Raw genomic sequence first — 19,413 nt, 5'->3', positions numbered from 1 at the left:
AATTTCCTTCTCTTATAAAATATTCATTTCAGTTCAGCTCAGTTCAGTTCAGTTCAGCTGAGTTCAGTTCAGCTAAGTTCAGTTCAGTTCAGCTGAGTTCAATCAATGAGAACATGCCCTGACTCTACCTAAATGTTGCTCACCTCTACCAAAATAAAATAAAATAAAATAAAATAAATCAAAAGATTTGCAATGCTGTTATTCTGTAAACTATGATAAAAAGCCCATAACAAAAAAAAATTGTAGGCTTAGTTCAAGCCCAATACATTAGCCCATTGCTAAAAAATTAGGGTTTAAGTCTTATAATCCCTTCTCACTCCCCTTCTTCGTCTTCCTCTCCTCTCACTCTGTGCCGTTCAACTTTTCTCAGGTTTCTCTCTCTTCCTTCTTCTCAATTTCATTTTTTGATTCTTCATTTATGCTTAATTTTATGTAGTATTGTAGTTGTTGGTGTATGTGTTGATTAAATTTGGTTTAATTCTTGTAAATTCATGTTAAAATGAAGATTTTTTGTTTTGAATTGTCTGTGTTGCCTTGAAGATTAAGTTGTAGAATTTTTGGTAAATTTATTTGAGTGTTTGACCTGATTGTTGTGATCTTTTTGCAATTTACGAACTTCTTTTGCTGTTTCAACTAGATTTAAAGCTATTTTTTTTGTTAAAATTTATGCGATTTATAGAATAACTAACTGAGTGATTGACCTAATTGTTGTTTATTTTTGCAATTTATGAATTTTATTTGCTTTCAATTAGATTTAACGCTACTTTCATTTTATAATTACAGCTTAATTTATCAGGATTAAGTTGGAATCCTTGGTAATTTGCTTAGACAATTTGGAATAATTGATTGTAATTAGTTCAATCTTGCTAATTATTGATTATTATATAATAAGGTTGCATTTTTATTTCATTTGCTGCTACTAATAAATTGTCAGAATAACCTTATACTCTTATTGAATGTATAGTGTTATGTTTGTTGTTTATTGAATGTTTATAATATAGGCAGTAATTGAATGTATAGTGCAACTATTATATGAAAATATACATGGATTAAAATTATGATTAGTTGATATATATACTTGTATCAATATTAATTTGTTCGTATATTTTTGGTTAATTTTGTAGAAATAAGCTATGGCGGTTCCCAAACTTGATAAGAAGATTGTGAAGAAGAGGGTTAAGCAGTTCAAGAGACCCCAATGGGACCGAAAAATCTGTGTGAAGGTAAAGAAGTTTTTTTTTGGATTATAATGTTGTTTTTAGTCATTTTCTATGTTAAATTGGTAGTTTTTATGCTGAGTGTGATAATTGTTGAGATAAAGTTCATAGGAATTGGTTGATTAATTAATTGACTAGGAAAATTACAAGATATAATTTGTTTGGCTAGTTTTTAAGTTTGGTGTAGCTTAGTGTATTGGTATGATATATTACTGATGAATTATTATGACCTATAAGTGGCATATGGTATATTACTGATTAATTATGATTTATGAGTGGTATATAATGATGGTTGCAAGATTTTGGGGTTGAATGAGAGACACCCTGTTTATTGATTTCTTTTATGTGTTGTAGACTTGAAGCTAATCTCTTGTATCCTAATATAGTATGAGTAATATATACTCCATAATCTTTATGGTGAAATCTGTATTGCGGGTTAGTAGTCAAGTAGATGGACCTAAGCACAAAAGTATGGCATCCTTGTTCTGATATTCAATTATGACATGACCTAATGTTGGAGTCCAAATTATGGTAGCTTTTCCTGTAGTGATTTGGAGCTTGATTATTCATGTCTACCAGTCTATCGGTCTATCCAATCTGAAACTTTTAGTAGGCTGTGCATGTTTTGACTTGTGCTGATTCTATACAAAATTTCAGGGTGTGTACTGCATTTTTTTTTTATCATGGTTGATTGGTTTGTTAAAACAGAACTTGATATTAAAACTCGAAACTAATTGTGAGGTGAAGTTGATATAGCCTTGTTAGATCTTTTTATTCACTTGTGATCGAATTTGTATTTTTTGTAATTTAGCAACTCAAAGGTATTTTTAATATGTCACTTTTAGGTGCTCTAACCTCTAAGACAGACTTGTGTACATTTGTTTGATTTTTCCACCCAATTGTTATGCAAGAGTAATCTATAGCACAATCTGATTGTATGTTGTTTACCCACTTGTTTGGGCTGAGAGATTTAATGATATACTGGATGTCCTCACTAGATGCTTAATAATCACGATTAGTTTCTAGCACATGTGTTTTACTTTGATATGCATGATTGCATGCTGCCAGGGATTGAGAATTTGTGTGAAAATGCTAGCCACATGGGTTATATTCAACCCTTGCTTGTGCCATTTTACTCTGTGAAGTTTCGTCAAATTTGTCTAATTAATTTTCATGGTTGTACATTTGCAGACTAACTGGCGTAGGCCAAAGGGTATTGATTCGCGAGTGAGAAGGAAGTTCAAGGGAGTCACTCTTATGCCAAACATTGGTTATGGGTCTGACAAGAAGACACGTCACTTCCTCCCCAATGGCTTTAAGAAGTTTGTTGTGCATAACATCGGTGACCTTGAACTTCTGATGATGCACAACAGGTAACAGATTGCGCTTTATATTCTTTGATCCCTTTTGCTTTCAGACCGTGTTCTCTATTTCATGTATTTGCTGACTGGTATACATTGTATATTTCAGGACTTACTGCGCTGAGATTGCTCACAATATCTCAACCAAAAAGAGAAAAGATATTGTCGAGCGTGCTGCACAGCTTGATGTTGTTGTCACCAACAAGCTTGCAAGGTTGAGAAGCCAGGAAGATGAGTAATCATGGAACCCAAAAGTTTTGTTTACAATAGATTTAAGAGGTCTGGGCTTTCAATATTAGGCAAGAACATAAGAAATCGTTTTATGATTGACTTATCTTATTTTAATTTTGCTGTAGTTCATGTTTCTGACTCGTTTTTTGGAAACTGGATATTTATTTTGTTGTATTGGGAGCACAATGTGTTTATCAGGGACGAGATCTTGGAAAGTTTTAACAATTGGACTAAATCAAGTTCAGGAATACCAAATATTATTCTAGGGGATTTTAAAAACTCTTTTCATGAAAAAAAAAAATCGTGAATATAAGATGAAAGTAAGAGGAGCGAATTGTTTTAATGAATGAACAGATACGAATGATCTACATGATATCAACTTCCAGGATGCAATCTTCACTTGGACTAATGGTAGGGAAGGGGATGATCGAGTGTTAGAAAGACTCGATTAAGGATATGCTAAAACAAGCTGGGTAAAGAGACTGGACAAAGGATATGTCACGCTACTGTGGATCATCATCCTAATCAAATTTCTGATTTCGCTCCATTTATCTATAACACCGAACGCTGGAAAGACAAAAGCAAAGTAGAATCACAAAATTGAGAGTTGGGAGTGGCAACGTTGGAAGGTGTATAAAATGGAGTTTAAACAAAAGAAAGGAATAAAATGAATGGGATAATTTTGAGAAAGACTTGGTTGAAGCTCTCTTGCAATGGAAGGTGCAGAAAATGATGAGAACTTCATTATAAACGAATCTTTTATCAAATATAATTTTTTGGTACGTGGCTGGCCACACCGTGTGGCCGGAGTTACTTGTTTGGTCAAGGGTTACTTATTCAGGGGCTATTCTCACACAAAAAACGCACTAACCGACTGAGGAAGTAACCCTTGAATATGTAACCCCTGAGTAAGTAATCCGTATAAGTAACCACAACCCCTACAAGTAATCCTTACCACATGGTGTGTTTTTTTTTTTTTTTTTTTTTTTTTTTTTTTTTTTGTTTTGTTTTGTTTTGTTTTTTTTTTTTTTTTTTAAAAAATAATAAAATCAAAATAGCTAATTTAACAAAATGACTTTATCCATGATTTTTTTTTTTTTTTTTTTTGTTTTTTTTTTTTGAAACAAGTTTATCCATGAATTTTATTTCAACTTCTATTATTATTGAATCAATTAAAATTCAATAATTCCTTTGCTCTTTTAATATTGGGACGTTTGTAATTGTTACACTTTTCGGATATTACTTTTTGACACCAATAAAGTTTTGGTCTATTATTTAAGATTGTAGATTTATGAACAATGTGCCACAAATTCACCCCCCAAATCTTAATTATAGTTTGTATTGCTCTTGTAGCTCATTGCCTCATTAGCGCAAAAATACTATTCTACTCTATAGCCACATATCATAATTTATATGTAATGAGATATAATCGTAATATGATCTTTTTGCATTCCTCTTGATACATATACTTTCACAATATCCACGTAATATAATCAAAACATTCTATAATCAAAGCTACTTATGTTTTAAATATGTTACGGGATATATAATCCTCTCCTACATTGATATTTTAACGTAAGATAATTGAACCTCACATTTATTTTATTTATCATTAATCAACTAAACTCGACTATCTTATTTTAAGTAGTCTATTATTTACATTTGTAGATTCTAAATAAATAGAGTCCACAACATCAATTAAGTGAACTAACCAATCAAACATGTAAACATCCCATCATATTGCCGACCTCGCATGGGCCAACACTTAGCTTAGAAGGAGTGGTCGGTATATTTTGATAAGTGGGCTCCACAACATCCGATTTAGCCGTTGTACTTGAATACCACTATATTATTCCATAACGATTTTTTAAAATTTCATCAATATTATAATTAAATTAATAATTAGTTGGGGGTGGCTTACCGCTAATGTGGTCTTCTCTTAGCCGTTTCTTGATACAAACTTTATTATCAATGGTAATTATTTTATTATATTTTTGGTGTAAAGCATGTGTAATGATTCTTGTTTCATTATTATTAGGAGTGTGATTAATTGTATTTAGTGCTAATCAAAAGAGTAAAACATGCAGTTTTAAGGGAGTTCTCTAGTTGTGGGAAAGAATTGAAAAGTGTTTAGATAGTTATTTAATAATTTTATGAAGTTCTACATATTCGGAAGAAGACGTGATATATAGTTTATTATGTTTTAATTGTCAACTAAACATGTGTAATATGTTCTATTCTTGTTGAATTTTGTACAAGTTTGACTGTTTAAAAGGTGCAAATTAGTATGAAGTACACTAATATGCAATTTAGTATAAACGAGATTTAATCCATACATAGGTTATAAGTATGACATAAAATTATCAAGTTGCATTGGTGTTATGGTGTAGTGGTTAGATATGGTGTCTTTGACTTTCACTTCGTGGAATTAAGCCTCATTAGAGACATAGATGGTGAAGGTTCTATATATTTTGTAGCCTACATCAATTTCAAAGGTTTTGTCTCGCTAATGGTGGATTAGAGGACTTGTGATTCATATGGGCCGAGTTTAATTGAGCTATTCTTATTAGTCATCACACACTAAAAACTGATAGGACCTTAACATTTATATAATGTAATTAGGAAAAAAAAAACCACGTTAAATATCAAGAAATTATGTCAAAAATACTTTAGTACTCGGTATAAGTTTGTAATGAATCTCAAAAAAGCCATATAACAACAATTTAATAATTTTATATGTTTAGCATGATTTCTTTCATAATAAATAAGATTACAATAGATTTACTTGGAGACTATACACAATATCTCTACCTCTCATTTACTATTGCAACCCAAAACAATGTATAATCAAGATTAAAATCTTAAAACTAAATTTACTTTTGTTACTCTATCAATAAAATTTGATACATAATAATTATATATATAAAAAATCTGTACTATAAAACATTATTGCCATACCAGTTAATTTGGCATTTGACAACTTTTTTTCTTCTTTTGCAAATCTCTTCTCTCGATGACTCAACATCTACTTGTCATTTAACAGCTGTTACAAGTCTGGCTTGACAAGTAAGAACCTATCCAATATGAATGAAAACTTCCTTAAATTAAATTATTTCAAAATTCAACGCTTACACAACTTTATAATATCAACACCTTATAATTACCCTTACCTTGAATACTTTGCATTTTTTTTAATCTCCAACACATATACCCTTACAAATTTATCGTATTATCCCTTAATCAAACCAAACCAATCGCCCGTATCACTCACTAGTTTTGAACTCGAAAAAGTGTTAAATCATTTTGGACCCTCCTAGGCTTAATGATCAAAGATAAGAAAAACAAGGGGAGGAAAAAGAATTGAAAAGAAAAGCGAAACCGTTGGAAAAGCCAAAGATAAAAAAAAGGTTACAGTATCATTAGGAAGATGGGAAATTTGACCCCATCGTTTCATCTAAAAGCATCTGTTAATAATTTAATAAGTCAAAATTTTGGTAATTTGTCGGTTTATTGTATCTGGTTTCCACATTTGTTTTTTCTAATAATAATAATATCTGGAGTAGAAGTACTATTTACTCATTCAATCTGCATTAAATTTTTCTCCATTTTTCTGGGTTTTTCTTTTCCTTGAAATTTGCTGCAGAAATTTCTGTCATTTTTGTTAAAATGAGGGAAAATTGAAACTGGGTTTTCTTACTCTTGAGTAATTATCAAATGGGTGTCATCTAAATTGTTGTTTTGAGGTTTTATTGATGTGTTTTAATCTACTGTAAATGGCGCGATGACGTGAAAGAAAGTGTTTTTCTTTTTTGTTCAGGTTTTCTGGGTATTTGTCAAAGGTTACAATTTTGGTCTGTTTTGCTGAACTTTTCAGGTATATTTTCTTCATCTAATCATCTTACTTTTCTTTTACTTTTGATTTTTGCAGTTGATGATTTGCTTTTTGAGATTCTGGAATTTGAGAAGTATGGGTGTTACATGTGAAATATGGCTGTTTTTTAGTTAGTCTTTTTGGTAGCACGAACGTCCTGTTTGGTAGGCGGTAATAAATTAACAATTTTAAACGATAGCATTGGGTGGAAAATGTGTAATTGAGGGATGATGAATATATCTCTGGTATTGCTGTGTTATTTTGCTTTACAGTTTCTTGAAATTAAGTTTGAGTATTTATTGTCAGATAGAGTATGTTAACATAATTTAGGGCCAATTTGCAAAGTTATCACAGTATGCAAATTTGCATATGGATGGTTTTTTTAATACAGAATATCAATATATGGAGTATGGAATAGTTGGGTAGGAATCATTTGCTGAGTTACAATCTTTTTAAGGAGAAATAAGTTTGGAAATCGATTGGATAGCAAAGACTGATTGGAGTTTCTGGTTTGGCTGTAGGTCTTTTAGAAACAGTCACTACTAATAGTCTAGTGCTTGTTGTTTTTGGTGTCAGTATTATGGTAGGGTGATCCCATTTATAACTTGAATTTCCTAGATACATATTAGGTTGGACCGGATCCTGTTGTTGTAACGAATTCCTAGACTTCCAGATACAAATTGGGTCGATGTTGTTGTAGCAAACCCCTAGGCTTCCAGATACATTTTGGATGCTGTTGCAAGCCCCTCATAGGTCTGATGATGCTTTATTGTCTAGTTGATTGGTTAATGGCTTGTCATAATTAGTGTTTCTAGTAAAATCTTAGCAGGCTCAACATGTTGTTTAAGAGTTGGTTCAATTTACTGGTTAATGCCTGTTACTGGACATTATTTTGTTATCTTAAAGATTTTCATAATGCATGGATTTGGTTATTATTATACATCATTCTGCCAGGAATGTTTTTTGGATCAGGGAAGACCAAAATTTTCTTATTTTTATAATCGATCTGTTATGCTCAATGAATACTTCTGCATCTTTGCAGTTGTACAAATAACTCTTCCTGATCCAAAATTGAAGTAGACTACTGATAGGCCCGATGGCTGGACGTACTCTATCTCTAGCCACACCCGGGACTAATTACCTGAAGGAGACACTCCATGCTCAGCAAGAACTTCTGCAGAAACTGTACAGTGAATTGGATATGGAGAGAGAATCCTCTGCTACTGCTGCTGATGAAGCTTTATCCATGATATTACGCTTGCAAGGTGAAAAGGCAGCAGTAGGAATGGAAGCTAGCCAATATAAGAGAATTGCCGAAGAAAAGATTTGTCATGCTCAAGAAACACTCGAGACTTTTCAGGAAGTAATATATCAGAAAGAAATGCAGATTGCTTCCCTTGAGTTCCAAGTTCAGGCATACAGGTTCAAACTTTTAAGCATGGGGTGTGATGATTTAGGTACCTGTGAGATACAATATCCTGATAATATGTTGTCAAGAAAAAATGCAGAAGAATCAAGCTCGCGAAGCTCTCTCAGACGGAATAGTTCACTACCACCACCTCCTCCAAACAATGGTGCTTTGAGTAGGCGAGCTTCTACTGAGGGAACAAAATCCTCGACACCCTCTCCACACCCATGGCAGGAAAGTAAAGGTGAAGACCCCTATATTCGAAGGGAACAAGATTCATATTGGGAAGAGATTAAGAAGTTAGATGAACGGTTGAAGGAGTTGGATGATGTTAAGGGCTCTAGTAATTTCCCTTCGACTGAGGATACAAATGATGCTCCTCTAACAAGTGCATCTCCAATGCTGCATCCCTCCCCTGAGAATACTCCCGTGAAATCAGATTGTCTTGAATCTCCTGAAATTGCAGTCGGTGTTCAAGCATGTGAAGATTCTGCTTGCTCTACAAGTGTTCAGGATATCTTTGAAGTCCCAATATGTCTGTTCATTGACCAAGATGGCAATTCTAACAAAGAAAGCCACAATCTAACTTTTGAAAGTGAAAATAGGAACGGAAAGCTAGATTCGGTCTGGAGTAAGATTTGTAAGTCTATTGTCAAGGAGAAAAATGATTGGGAGAAGAAACCATTGCTATCTCCAGATAGTGACCAAAGTTTAACTAAGACAGATGATACTAAAGAGAAAATTGATTGGGAAAAGAAGCCGTTGTTTTCCCCAGGTAGCAGTAATGAATCAGTTAAACCAACAGAATGCAAGACTGATAAGCCATTGTTTTTTAAACAGCCAACATTTGGCGTTGCTGACTTGGAATTTCAGCAGTTCAACAGAAGACTTAAGCAACTTGAGGATCAGAGGTTTGTAACAAGAGGCCATGAAATAAACGCTGATAAAGCAGAAGAAGAATTGAGAGTTTTGTGGGAGATTAGGGATAAAATTGACTCAATGCAGGCTGAGATAGCTCGCTGGAGGACTAAGAAGCCTTTGCCACCAGATAGTCGTTCTCCCGGATGCCTTAAAGAGGTATGCTTTCTAACTTTTCTTATGTTTATCTTAGAAGTGTAAATGTCATATATGATATGCATTTCTTCTCCATGTCTGCCTTTGCTAGTATCTAATTGATCATTTTTCATATTTCATAAACTCTTAAGAACTGGTCGCTGGTCGCTAGTATTCCTCTTTGAAACTTGAGTGACTATGCGACATTGAAGTATACAAGTATTCTAGGGTGCCTGTGAACCAGTATCATCCTTGTAAACTTATTCATCTACTAGTACATTCGAATTTAATTCCATTAATGGTCGTGCTGAGAATAAGGGGCCCTACTTTGGAGGCCTCTCTAGATATGTTTTCTAGATCCACCAGTCTTTGCAATAGTAAAAGGCCTTTTGGTGTAAATAGTCACATGTACTATATTGGAATACTTAAAAGTAAAACATTTCACATTCCCTATAATAGCTGTAAATTATGATTGAGTAGCTCCAATTACTTAGAATGAATGATGGAGAGATAATGGAAGGTCAATCAGGCATAGTTTTGCTGAATGTAATAACAAGACAAACTGCTTTGGTGATGTAATGTACTAATGATATGTGTTTGATAAAGCTGTGCTTTACAGTTATTCACTTTCTGTTCTAATATCAAGCATTCTGTTTATCCAAAAAAATTTCCCCTTTGATCACTGAAAAATTTAATCACAAATTTATTACTTGTATGAAGATGGTGAAAATGAATAATTTGCTGATAAGTTTATTTCTGAAAAATTTACCCCCTTTATTTTTACTATCTTACTATCACAAATTTAAAGCTTTTTATGACTTAGCTTTTTTTCTTTTGACAGGTGATCCTTTGCTTTTGGCCTTAGTCAAATCCCTAGACAATCATGGTGTGGTTATTTTAGCTCCTTTCTAGAATTGGTATCTGGAAAAGAATGCCAACTATCTTGGAGAATTTTTGTGTTGTCTGTTTCTTTCATAAGATGAAGCCGTGAAATTGCTCAGTTAAATGCATTTTGAGTTCCCTGTATATCATGTATAGATAAAACAACCTATGTCGCATAGAAACATCTCTTCGAGGTGAGTTCCATACCTTAGAGCACATATAGCTCCTTGTTTTCTTTGGTTTTTCTAGCTGTGTAAATTTCCTTCTCATATAGAATTGGATATACATGCAAGTTTGTAAATGATTGAAACAACACTAAGTCTTTGGCGCCTTGGCGGAGATTTAGATTTTTGATTGTCACATCTCTATCTTTCGGTTATTGTCTTATTGATAGTAAGATGTAATGCCTTTAACCTGAGAACAACTTATAAAGACTTCTGTTTCCTTACTGTTTAATGGAATTTGAAATGTATTCTTTGGATGTGGAAAGAACAAAGCCTAAGTGTTGGTGTATAGTTTAAAAACTTTTGAAGGCTTTTGAGTTGATGCTTGTTGCATTTTATCTTTCTGTATCGATTTTTTAAATGACGAGTTCTTTTTAATCCTCTTAAAAATTTAGAAAGTTGATCTGCCTTAGTCATGAGATGTGCCTTATCATGCATCTAGCTATGACAGTGTTAAAAGGTGCACCCTGACTTCTTTTGATTAGTGGTTAGTTACCCCAATGAATATTTCACCCCCATAAACCTACACATTCTTCCGTTTAGCTTCACACATGACAAACTTATAGCGAGGGTGTTCTATTGAAGACTATTAAGTGGAATTTCTTTGTTATAGATCTTATCAAGTCTTCGTATCTAAACCACATAATAAGTTATTTAGCGAATTATGTTGTCATACCCATTCCACATAGCGGATTGTAGTTCCTTACTTCCTCATTGGTATATGTGGACGTGGTATTACCAAATCCTATTAATCAATTCGATTTATAAACAATAATTGGGGTATTATTGAGGCATTTTCAAAGCATGACTATAGTTTTATTGATGGCATGTCATAATTCTTTTGAACAATTAGCTGATATCTGGAAGTATCTAAGAATTTATACCGTGTCATCTGACCTTTATAATGACTGCTCTGAATTCTTGCAGCTTGGTTGGTGGTTTCAATGATCAAAGTATATTTTGTCAATGACGGCAACTATCTGCTGACAAAATAGACGAGATTAATTGGAATGTTCTTATACCAGCTTATGCTGAAGAAGTCAAAACTATTGCCAGATAGCTGAGTTAGTTGACAATTGCAGCCTCATTAGGTTGTTGGTAAACCAGAACTATTGTCAAACTGTAAAGCTTATTCCAATAAAAAACACTTAGCCTAAGGTCAAGACTCCCTTATCCATTTATCATAATCAGAAAACTCTCCAATGTATGTAGACAGAAAATTACAGGCAAGAGAGGACTGCCACCCCGTCGGAATGATTACAACAGGTTTATTGTGTTCCCAATTTCCCACTATTTCTGGTCAGGAGAAACAGAGTTTTTCAGTGTCACCAGTTGGTTTTGGGGGCAACTTGTATACCGTCGTCTGTTGTTGGTGACTTTTTATGTATGCTAGGGTGCCTTTTGTTTATTGAGGGGTTACTTGTTATAATGTTGAGGGGTGATTTGCTGCGTGTCTCACCTATAAGTTGAGCGAGACCAGTTGCACAACAGACCAACTATTTCTTTGTGGGACTTCAGACTTACTTGGGTAATAGTCAAATGTAAACCCCTTGTTCATGTAAACACCTCTATGTGTAGATTGCTTGTGAAACATTCCTTCATTACTAGTGTGTACAATTTTCTAATTTTCTATTTACTAAATGTGGACTAAAGATTAAGAAATACCTAACTATTTTCCTGTTGAGCTCTAACACTATTCATTAGCTCTACACAACTTACTAGGCTTAGTTGTGCCCTTACCATTATGAAGGAGGGATAAACACAGATAACTCTACAGAATTTACACGCTAATCATGACCTCGTTCGTATTTGATTAGGCTTGACAAAGTAGAATGTATTTTTTTTAAATATAACTAAGCTCAGTACATCTTGATATTGAATGGTAAGGTGAAGATGACAGTTTGTCTTTAACCTTTGGTAAATTTGAAGTTCTACATAAATCGGTGCATATTAAAATTAGCAACTTCAGATAATTGGGATACGAAAACATAAGAATACATACCCCCCTCCAGTATGTATTCTATCTTGCGATGTTTGAAAAAAGTTGACAAAGTCTCTAACGTTTTCTTCTAAATTATTTTTCAGATGTTCGTTCATTCTCTAAGGTCTGTATCATTGATTCTGGCTCTGGCAGTAATTTGGCTAAGGTGTTTTCATTGACCATTTTAGCTTGTTTTAAAATTAGTCTGTCATCTTGTGCTGTCTGGCCTCTCTGCTTTCCTAGATTTCAGACTGATGAACTAATCCGAAATCATCAATCTGAATTCTGCAGTAAACAGATTGCTAATACTGAAATGATCTCCCTGACCTGATTTCTGACTGTATTAGCAATGAGAAAAGAAGTTAGTTCAGACTCTGATAATGAAGATTGAGATAGAGATTTGTGTCCGACTTTCAAATGAATTAGAATCGTTATTGCTTCAGCATGACTGATATCAAATTACAAAGCCGTACTCTTGTGATTAATATAACAAGATAATGTAAAACTTTTGTGATTAGAAGTACAATGTTGTGCTGCCTAACTGCAATTAGGATTATAAGATTTAAGAATATCAGCAGTGAAGATTTAGTAAAAACTCATCTAATAGTATGTAATATATAATATTATGCACGTCTTCAGTGCGATATCTGATTGTATATTTCTGTTCAATGAATACAACAGAGCTAATATATTAGATCTTTGTTATGCTTGTCGCTATCAGAAGCACCTTGTTCTTCCTGCAGTCTGGCATCTGCTTTTGGTAAAGGATAGCGTGTTTCTTTAAGAAATTAGTGGATCTAGCAATGCATTTCCTACTGATCTTATCAGGTAAAATTCAGGAGCCTGGCTGTTATTCAATTGCAATGAACATTTGGTTACATTGATCGGACTTAGAGATGTAGTTGAACTGAGCAAAGGAAACAAAGTACGAAGTACTTACTGAATGATGTCTATAGATGAATTTTATCAGGTGAATGTTTTGGTTTCAAATAGCCGGCCAAAAAATTTTCAATTTGAACTGTATTGTGATTCATTATGCTAATGTTTTGTTAGAGTTAATAAAAGAGGTACATATTTCATGAGTCATGACAGCATGCTATTGTTCTCTTTGCCTGATATATACTTAACTGAATTGATCAAAACTAACTATTCTGTTTACTGATTATTTCTGGCGCGGTTATTAAGTTATACGAAGTACTATAGAATAATCTGAATTAGTTTTCCAAGTTTACAGATCCTCCTAAATTTAGCTGTAACAGGTCAACATAGGTGGCAGATCTTATGAAGTTACGTATAAACTTTTCTAGTGTGGATGGATCAGTGCCAAAAATCTGCTTTACATATTCTTTGAAATTCCACAAATTATTATTTTTTAAGGTGCTGCCTTATTCTCTACTGTGTGCCAGATTACTGGCCTTACAGAAAACAGAGAGAAGAGGAGGTAGAAGACTGGTATTGACACCTATGGTACATCGTCTTAAACATTTTAGGGATCCTGTGCTTTTTATCGGAAAAACTTCAAGATTTCTTTGCAATAGATTAATTACCGATTTCTAGTAGTCGGCCCTGTGGACCGTGGTCATCAGGCAGGAACTAGGAGGCATTGGGGGGATTGGGAAGGCAGGATTAGCCTATAAGTCATAAGATGAAATAGGCAGTTGCTAGCCTTTAACATTTATTAATTTCAACACTTACTGAATTATGATTGTTTTTTGTATGGAATGGGTTGACATAGATTACATAATATATTAATTTTCCTGCAATATCTCATATTAATAAAGCAGTTAGGCAAAAAAATGTAATATGTTAGACTTTGAGAAGATTGGAAGAGAAAATGATAGAACTGATGTAATCATACTTAAAAAGGCTAAAGCTGCTGTAAGACAAACAAATCAAAAACTTTCTTTAATAACCTTTTCTAGTGTTTTGGATTTCATTCTTCCTGTATGCTGCTGATGGACAGTACTGAAAACGACAGGATCGCCTCGCCTGATCAAGCTAGTGAGTTGGGTAGCTTGGTTCCTCCACTGGTTTCTGAGCTTTGTTGAAACACATATAAGGGTAGGCAAAAAGAGAGATTAAATGTAGTGCATTTCTATTAGGGAAAGCATTAGCAAATAAGTAATTCATGAATTAGTAGGATTGTGATGAGTAGGTAATAAGCTTGCATTAAACAAGAAATAAGCAAAAGAAATACCACTGACTGGATTCATCAGTTCTGTTGGTCTTTTTGCACAATTATAGGGCAACTTTCTAGACTTCAGTTTTAACAGTATGCAAGAGTTGCAAGTCTTAGATGAAATCGTCTCATAAGGGAACTCCTAGTATGTCTCAAGTTAATTTAGATATATAGTGCTCCTAAGATGTGTTGTACAGTATTAAACTTTGAGTCTAACGGAGTACATAATTTTGGTGTTACTTTGGATGGCCGCGGTGTTATATAAAATTATAAAGATCACTTAAGTGTTACTTATACTTTTGAGATTTGTGGTGATTCAGGTCAATATATATATATTTTAAGTCCTTAATCTCTTGTCCTCAATTATGAGAAACTCCTAGTTGATCCTGGTGGTACTGTAGAATTTAGTGGTGACCGGGATTGACCTATCATCCCTTGTGAGACTTTTACATATGGTTGGCTGTGATAGCCTAGCCTAGTAACCAATTAGAAATAATGACAGCATTTCTGGCAATGGAATGGACCACAAATCCATTAGCTTCTTCTGATTATAGAAAGAATTAGTTTCCATTAAACCAATAATAAAAGAAGAAAAAAGGCTATTAACTTTCTACTTCATACATCATGATGCTAGAACCTACAAGCTACAAAAGATTGAAAGAACACACCCAAAAAAAAAGGGTGATATAATCATCAACCAATAAAAAAAATCGTTTTCAAGAGCAATTTTCTTTTTTTGTACAACTTCAAATACAATCAATCCAAGTTGAGAAAAAAAGGCAAAATCTCCCAAGATGAGGACTATACTGTATTAAAAATTGGAATGAACTTCATCAATGAGAATCGAGGAAGGATTCAAGATATACTGCTTGAGCCTTCCCATCTCTTGGGCTATGTCTAGCATAGTTGGCCGTGTTGAAGCATTGTGTTGTGTGCATATCAGCCCGAGCTCTATCAGCTCCAAGATAATTTCGCGCAACACAATCTTCTTGTTTTGTGAACCTATGCCACAAGGAGCAAATCTTGTTAGGGACAGTTCAATTATAGGCTCTAGATTGTGTGGATAATGACTCTTAACCCATTCTTGTAAGCTTGAACCTTCATCAAAGAGAACATCTGTAGGGCGCTTTCCTGTAACTATCTCTAGCAGAAGTACCCCGAAACTGTATACATCTCCTTGTGTTGAAGCCCTCCTTCCCAGGCCATATTCTGCATGATCAATATCAGGTCATTAATTAGACAGAACATTAAATGTTTACATCAAACAAAAATAAATAGCAATCATATTATAAATGAGCGCGAAATCTTTTATGCAACTGTTAGTTGTAGCTCAAGTAATCAGTGTTCTGGATTCTGGAATCATAATATACAAGAATTGAATTTAAGTAGAGGTTAATAAGATGCTAACCTGGGGCAATGTAGCCGACAGAGCCACATAGCAATTCATCAGTAGAATTAAAAGAAGCAGAATCATGAACAGACAGACTCTCATCATCTTCTTTTACAAGCTTCGCAATGCCAAAATCAGTCACCAGAGCATTCATGTCATCATCCAGAAGAATATTGCTCGGCTTGAGATCACAATGAACAACTTTAACCGGTGAATGGTGGTGGAGATAAGCCATTCCTTCCGCGACATTGGTGCAGATATTGACAAGCTGTCCCAGGTCCAATCCCCGGCTTAATCCATGACATGAGTACAGATGATTTTCAAGGCTCCCATTTGACATTAAAGGGAAAACAATTGCCTTGAAATCTGGCTGACTACAAATTGTTATGATCCTGACCAGATTTCTATGCCGAATATTCTTCAGAACCTGACATTCCCTCTTGAAACTTCCTGAAACTTTTGTATCAGCTCTGCAGTCCAAAACTTTCACGGCTACTTTGGTGTTGTCTTGAAGAGTCCCTTCATAAACACGCCCAAATCGACCTGAACCAACCAAGCTTGATGAGTTAAAACCATTGGTTGCCTCAAAAAGCTGTTGGTGGGAGATTCTAGGATACTTAGGCTCTTCATACATCTGTTTCAAAGATTCTGTATCTTTCCCATTGTAAGCTCCTTTTATTCGCCTTTCAAGCACCATAGACCGACCAAAAAAGCACAAACCTACAACACCAAATGCTGATACTAGGATTGGCAAAAACATGTAATGGTGCCGAAAGTTATTCTGACAACTTGGCATCCCTTTGATTGAACCACAAAGGCCATTGTTTCCCAGGAAAGAATTTACATCCAGTAAGGAAAACACACCCTTGTTCGACACATAACCAGAAAAGTTGTTGAAGGAGAAGTTAAGCTTGTTTAAGGTTGAAGATGCCTGAAATGAGTCAGGAATGTCACCAACCAACCCATTTCTTGATACATCAAATGACTGCAGATAAGGCAATAGGCCTACAGTGGTTGGAAGGCGCCCTTCTAAGTGATTATTCGATAAATTGAGACTCTCCAAAGCGATGCAGCTCTCAAGCTGTGAAGGTATAGTATCAGAGAGACTGTTCATGGATAGATCAATTGCCAAAACCATATCCATTTTACTAAGCTCTAGTGGTACCGGACCAGTTAACAGGTTACTCGACAAGTTTAAGTACAACTTCAAGCTTCTCAATCCTGCAACCTCACCAGGAATTTCCCCTGAAATTCTGTTGTGTGACAGGTCTAGAATCTCCAAGTTGATGCATTCGCCTAGACTTGGAGGTATCGGTCCAGAGAGTTGATTTTCATAAAGTTGTAACGATCTTAGCTGAGGTAAATTGGCAAAACTGTCAGGTATTGAGCCTGATAGCTTGTTTTTAGACAAGTCTAAGAGTCCTAGATGAGGTATGTCACCAAAAGCCGATGGGATTTCACCCGAGAGAGAATTGTTGCTTAAATACAATCTCTCTAGCTTCTTCATCTTACACAACTCTTGTGGGATTGAACCATTTAAGAGATTACTAGACAAGTTAAGGAGGGTAAGATTAACAAGGTTCGATATTTGAGGAGGAATTGACCCATATATAAGGTTATCATCTAGGTGAAGTTGTACAAGGTTTGTAAGATTACCAATATTGGGAGGTAAATTTCCACCAACATTATTCCCTGCAAGCTCAAGTTCTTGCAAGTCAGTCGCGTTAGCCAAAGAAGCAAAGAAAGGTTCGAGGTTGGTATTACCATCATGGCCTACAAAATCGTTGTAGGACAAATATACAAACTGCAACATAGGCATCTTCCTCAAGACTTTAGAGGGCACTTCCCCTGTTAGATTATTAGACTCTAAATCAATCCACTTGAGTTTCGTGGACTCGGAAAGAGCTAGAGGGACATGACCTGAGAGATAGTTAGACCAAAGCAAGAGATAAGCCAACTCCCTAAGCTCACACCCTTCTTTCATAGGTATTTCCCCACTAAGAGAGTTATTAGAAAGGTCTAAATACTCCAAAGATGATGAACCATTACATAATAATGACTCGGGTATTCGACCCACCAAGTTATTACTCCCTAAATTGAGGTAATTCAACTGCTTAAGACTACCTAATTCAGAAGGAATCTCCCCTTGGAGAAGATTTGATGCTAGGCTAATCTGTGACAGCCCTGTAATCGAGCCTAGTTGAGGCGGTATTTGGCCTTGAAAAAAATTCTCAGACAAATCTAGGATACTTAAAGACTTAAGATTTCCTAGAGAAGCAGAAATAGTTCCTCTTAACAACCTACCTCTAAGATCAAGCTTAGTGACACGAGTTTCGTTGATGCTGCAGGTTACTCCAGTCCAATTACAGACATGGGTATGTGAAGAATTCCATGTACTAAGAGCTCCTTGAGGGTCTAAATCGATACACGACATGAACGAAAGAAGTGCTGCTCGATCACTCGATAATGCAGCATTGGACTTAAGAGGGAAACAGAACAACAGAATTGATAATAAGCAAAGCATGAAAATGTACTTGGCAAATTTGAAGAATCTCATTATGAGCAAAAAAAAATTGGTTTTTATAATTTATTTATTTTCAAAACATTAGAATTTTGCACAAGAAAAGATTATAGTGTAACAAAATGAACAAGATAAAAAGGGTGAGGATTATTTTTGTGAAAGAAGTTAATTTGATGATAATACTGTTTAGAGTAAGGAAGTAATATATATAGGAAGTAGAAATAAACAATTATCATCTTTAATTTTCCTTAGTTATATTTTATTTATTTAAATGAAATTTGTACCTAACTACCGTTGAAGTTTGGAGGGAATGGTAAATTGGAGCATGAGATATATGATTGTGGTGATAGGTCACATAAGAAAAGTAATTAGTGGTGTACATGTCACCTGAGGCCTAACTGCAAATATTTTGTTGAACTTGTGGGATTGCCTAATCGAGTTAGCGATGCAGTAGTACTCCCTCCATTCCTTAAATTGTTTTTAGTTTTGTAATATTGCTTAATATATACGTAAGCTCCTTAAAATAGAAAATAATGTCAGAGTATTAGTACATATATGTTAATTTTTTTTGGTGCAAAGTACATAAACGTTAATCATTGTTGTGTTTGTAATTATTGAAATTAAATTTCTTATTAATAAGATACATAATAATAATGATTAAGATGTGATTGAATGAACGCAAGTTTTCAAATCATATTATAGACTTTTATCTCATCCCCATTTTCACCAAAATGTGAAAACAAAATAATATTAATGCTCATTTCACTAGATATATATTAAACTTAAATTATATTTTTCAAATTAAGTAGACTTTTAGATTTTATTAATCTTATATTATCGTTAATAAGCTTAAATTAATTTCAAAATCAAAACTTACTTTTACCAAACTGAAACTTTTTTTTTTTTTTAACTAAATTTCACTTAGGGCCTGTTCACATTTACTTAATTTCACTTATGTTCAGTTCCGTTCAGCTCCAATCAGTTCAATTCAGCTCCAATCAATTCAGTTGAGTTCAGCTCCTAATTTCCCTCTCTCATAAAATAATCAGTTCAGCTCAGTTCAGTTCAGTTCAATTCAGCTCCAATCAGTTTAGT

General features: G+C 34.3%; 2 protein-coding genes and 1 pseudogene across 3 annotated transcripts; 2 read left to right on the top strand and 1 right to left on the bottom strand.

Moving 5' to 3' along the window:
- Positions 1 to 1,124: 1,124 nt before the first annotated feature.
- LOC145610163 (large ribosomal subunit protein eL32z-like) lies at positions 1,125 to 3,079 on the top strand. Its single transcript, XM_081665434.1, has 3 exons — positions 1,125 to 1,223; positions 2,409 to 2,590; positions 2,688 to 3,079. Exons 1-3 carry the CDS (start codon positions 1,134 to 1,136, stop codon positions 2,815 to 2,817), a joined length of 402 nt encoding a protein of 133 aa, XP_081521560.1. The 5' UTR covers positions 1,125 to 1,133; the 3' UTR covers positions 2,818 to 3,079.
- Positions 3,080 to 6,255: 3,176 nt separating this feature from the next.
- Positions 6,256 to 11,758, top strand: LOC145611679 (uncharacterized). 2 transcript variants are annotated; one of them, XR_014106431.1, is made up of 4 exons: positions 6,256 to 6,683; positions 7,723 to 9,165; positions 9,983 to 10,217; positions 11,175 to 11,758. XR_014106431.1 is itself a non-coding variant. In XM_081667028.1 (3 exons), the coding sequence occupies exons 2-3, from the start codon at positions 7,777 to 7,779 to the stop codon at positions 10,004 to 10,006; spliced, it is 1,413 nt and encodes a 470-aa protein (XP_081523154.1). In that variant the 5' UTR covers positions 6,256 to 6,683; positions 7,723 to 7,776; the 3' UTR covers positions 10,007 to 10,504. The 2 variants fall into 2 exon arrangements, 1 of the variants encoding a protein (XP_081523154.1); XM_081667028.1 differs by lacking the exon at positions 11,175 to 11,758 and having other exon boundaries at positions 9,983 to 10,504.
- A 3,460-nt stretch (positions 11,759 to 15,218) lies between these two features.
- Positions 15,219 to 18,354, bottom strand: LOC145610461 (putative leucine-rich repeat receptor-like serine/threonine-protein kinase At2g24130 pseudogene; annotated as a pseudogene).
- Positions 18,355 to 19,413: the final 1,059 nt, after the last annotated feature.

The sequence above is a fragment of the Chenopodium album genome, chromosome 24, assembly GCF_948465745.1.
Source record: "Chenopodium album chromosome 24, dcCheAlbu1.1, whole genome shotgun sequence".
Classification (NCBI taxonomy): Eukaryota; Viridiplantae; Streptophyta; class Magnoliopsida; order Caryophyllales; family Amaranthaceae; genus Chenopodium; species Chenopodium album.
The sequence above is the reverse complement of the archived record's forward strand: the minus strand, read 5'-3'. Positions and strand labels throughout refer to the sequence as shown.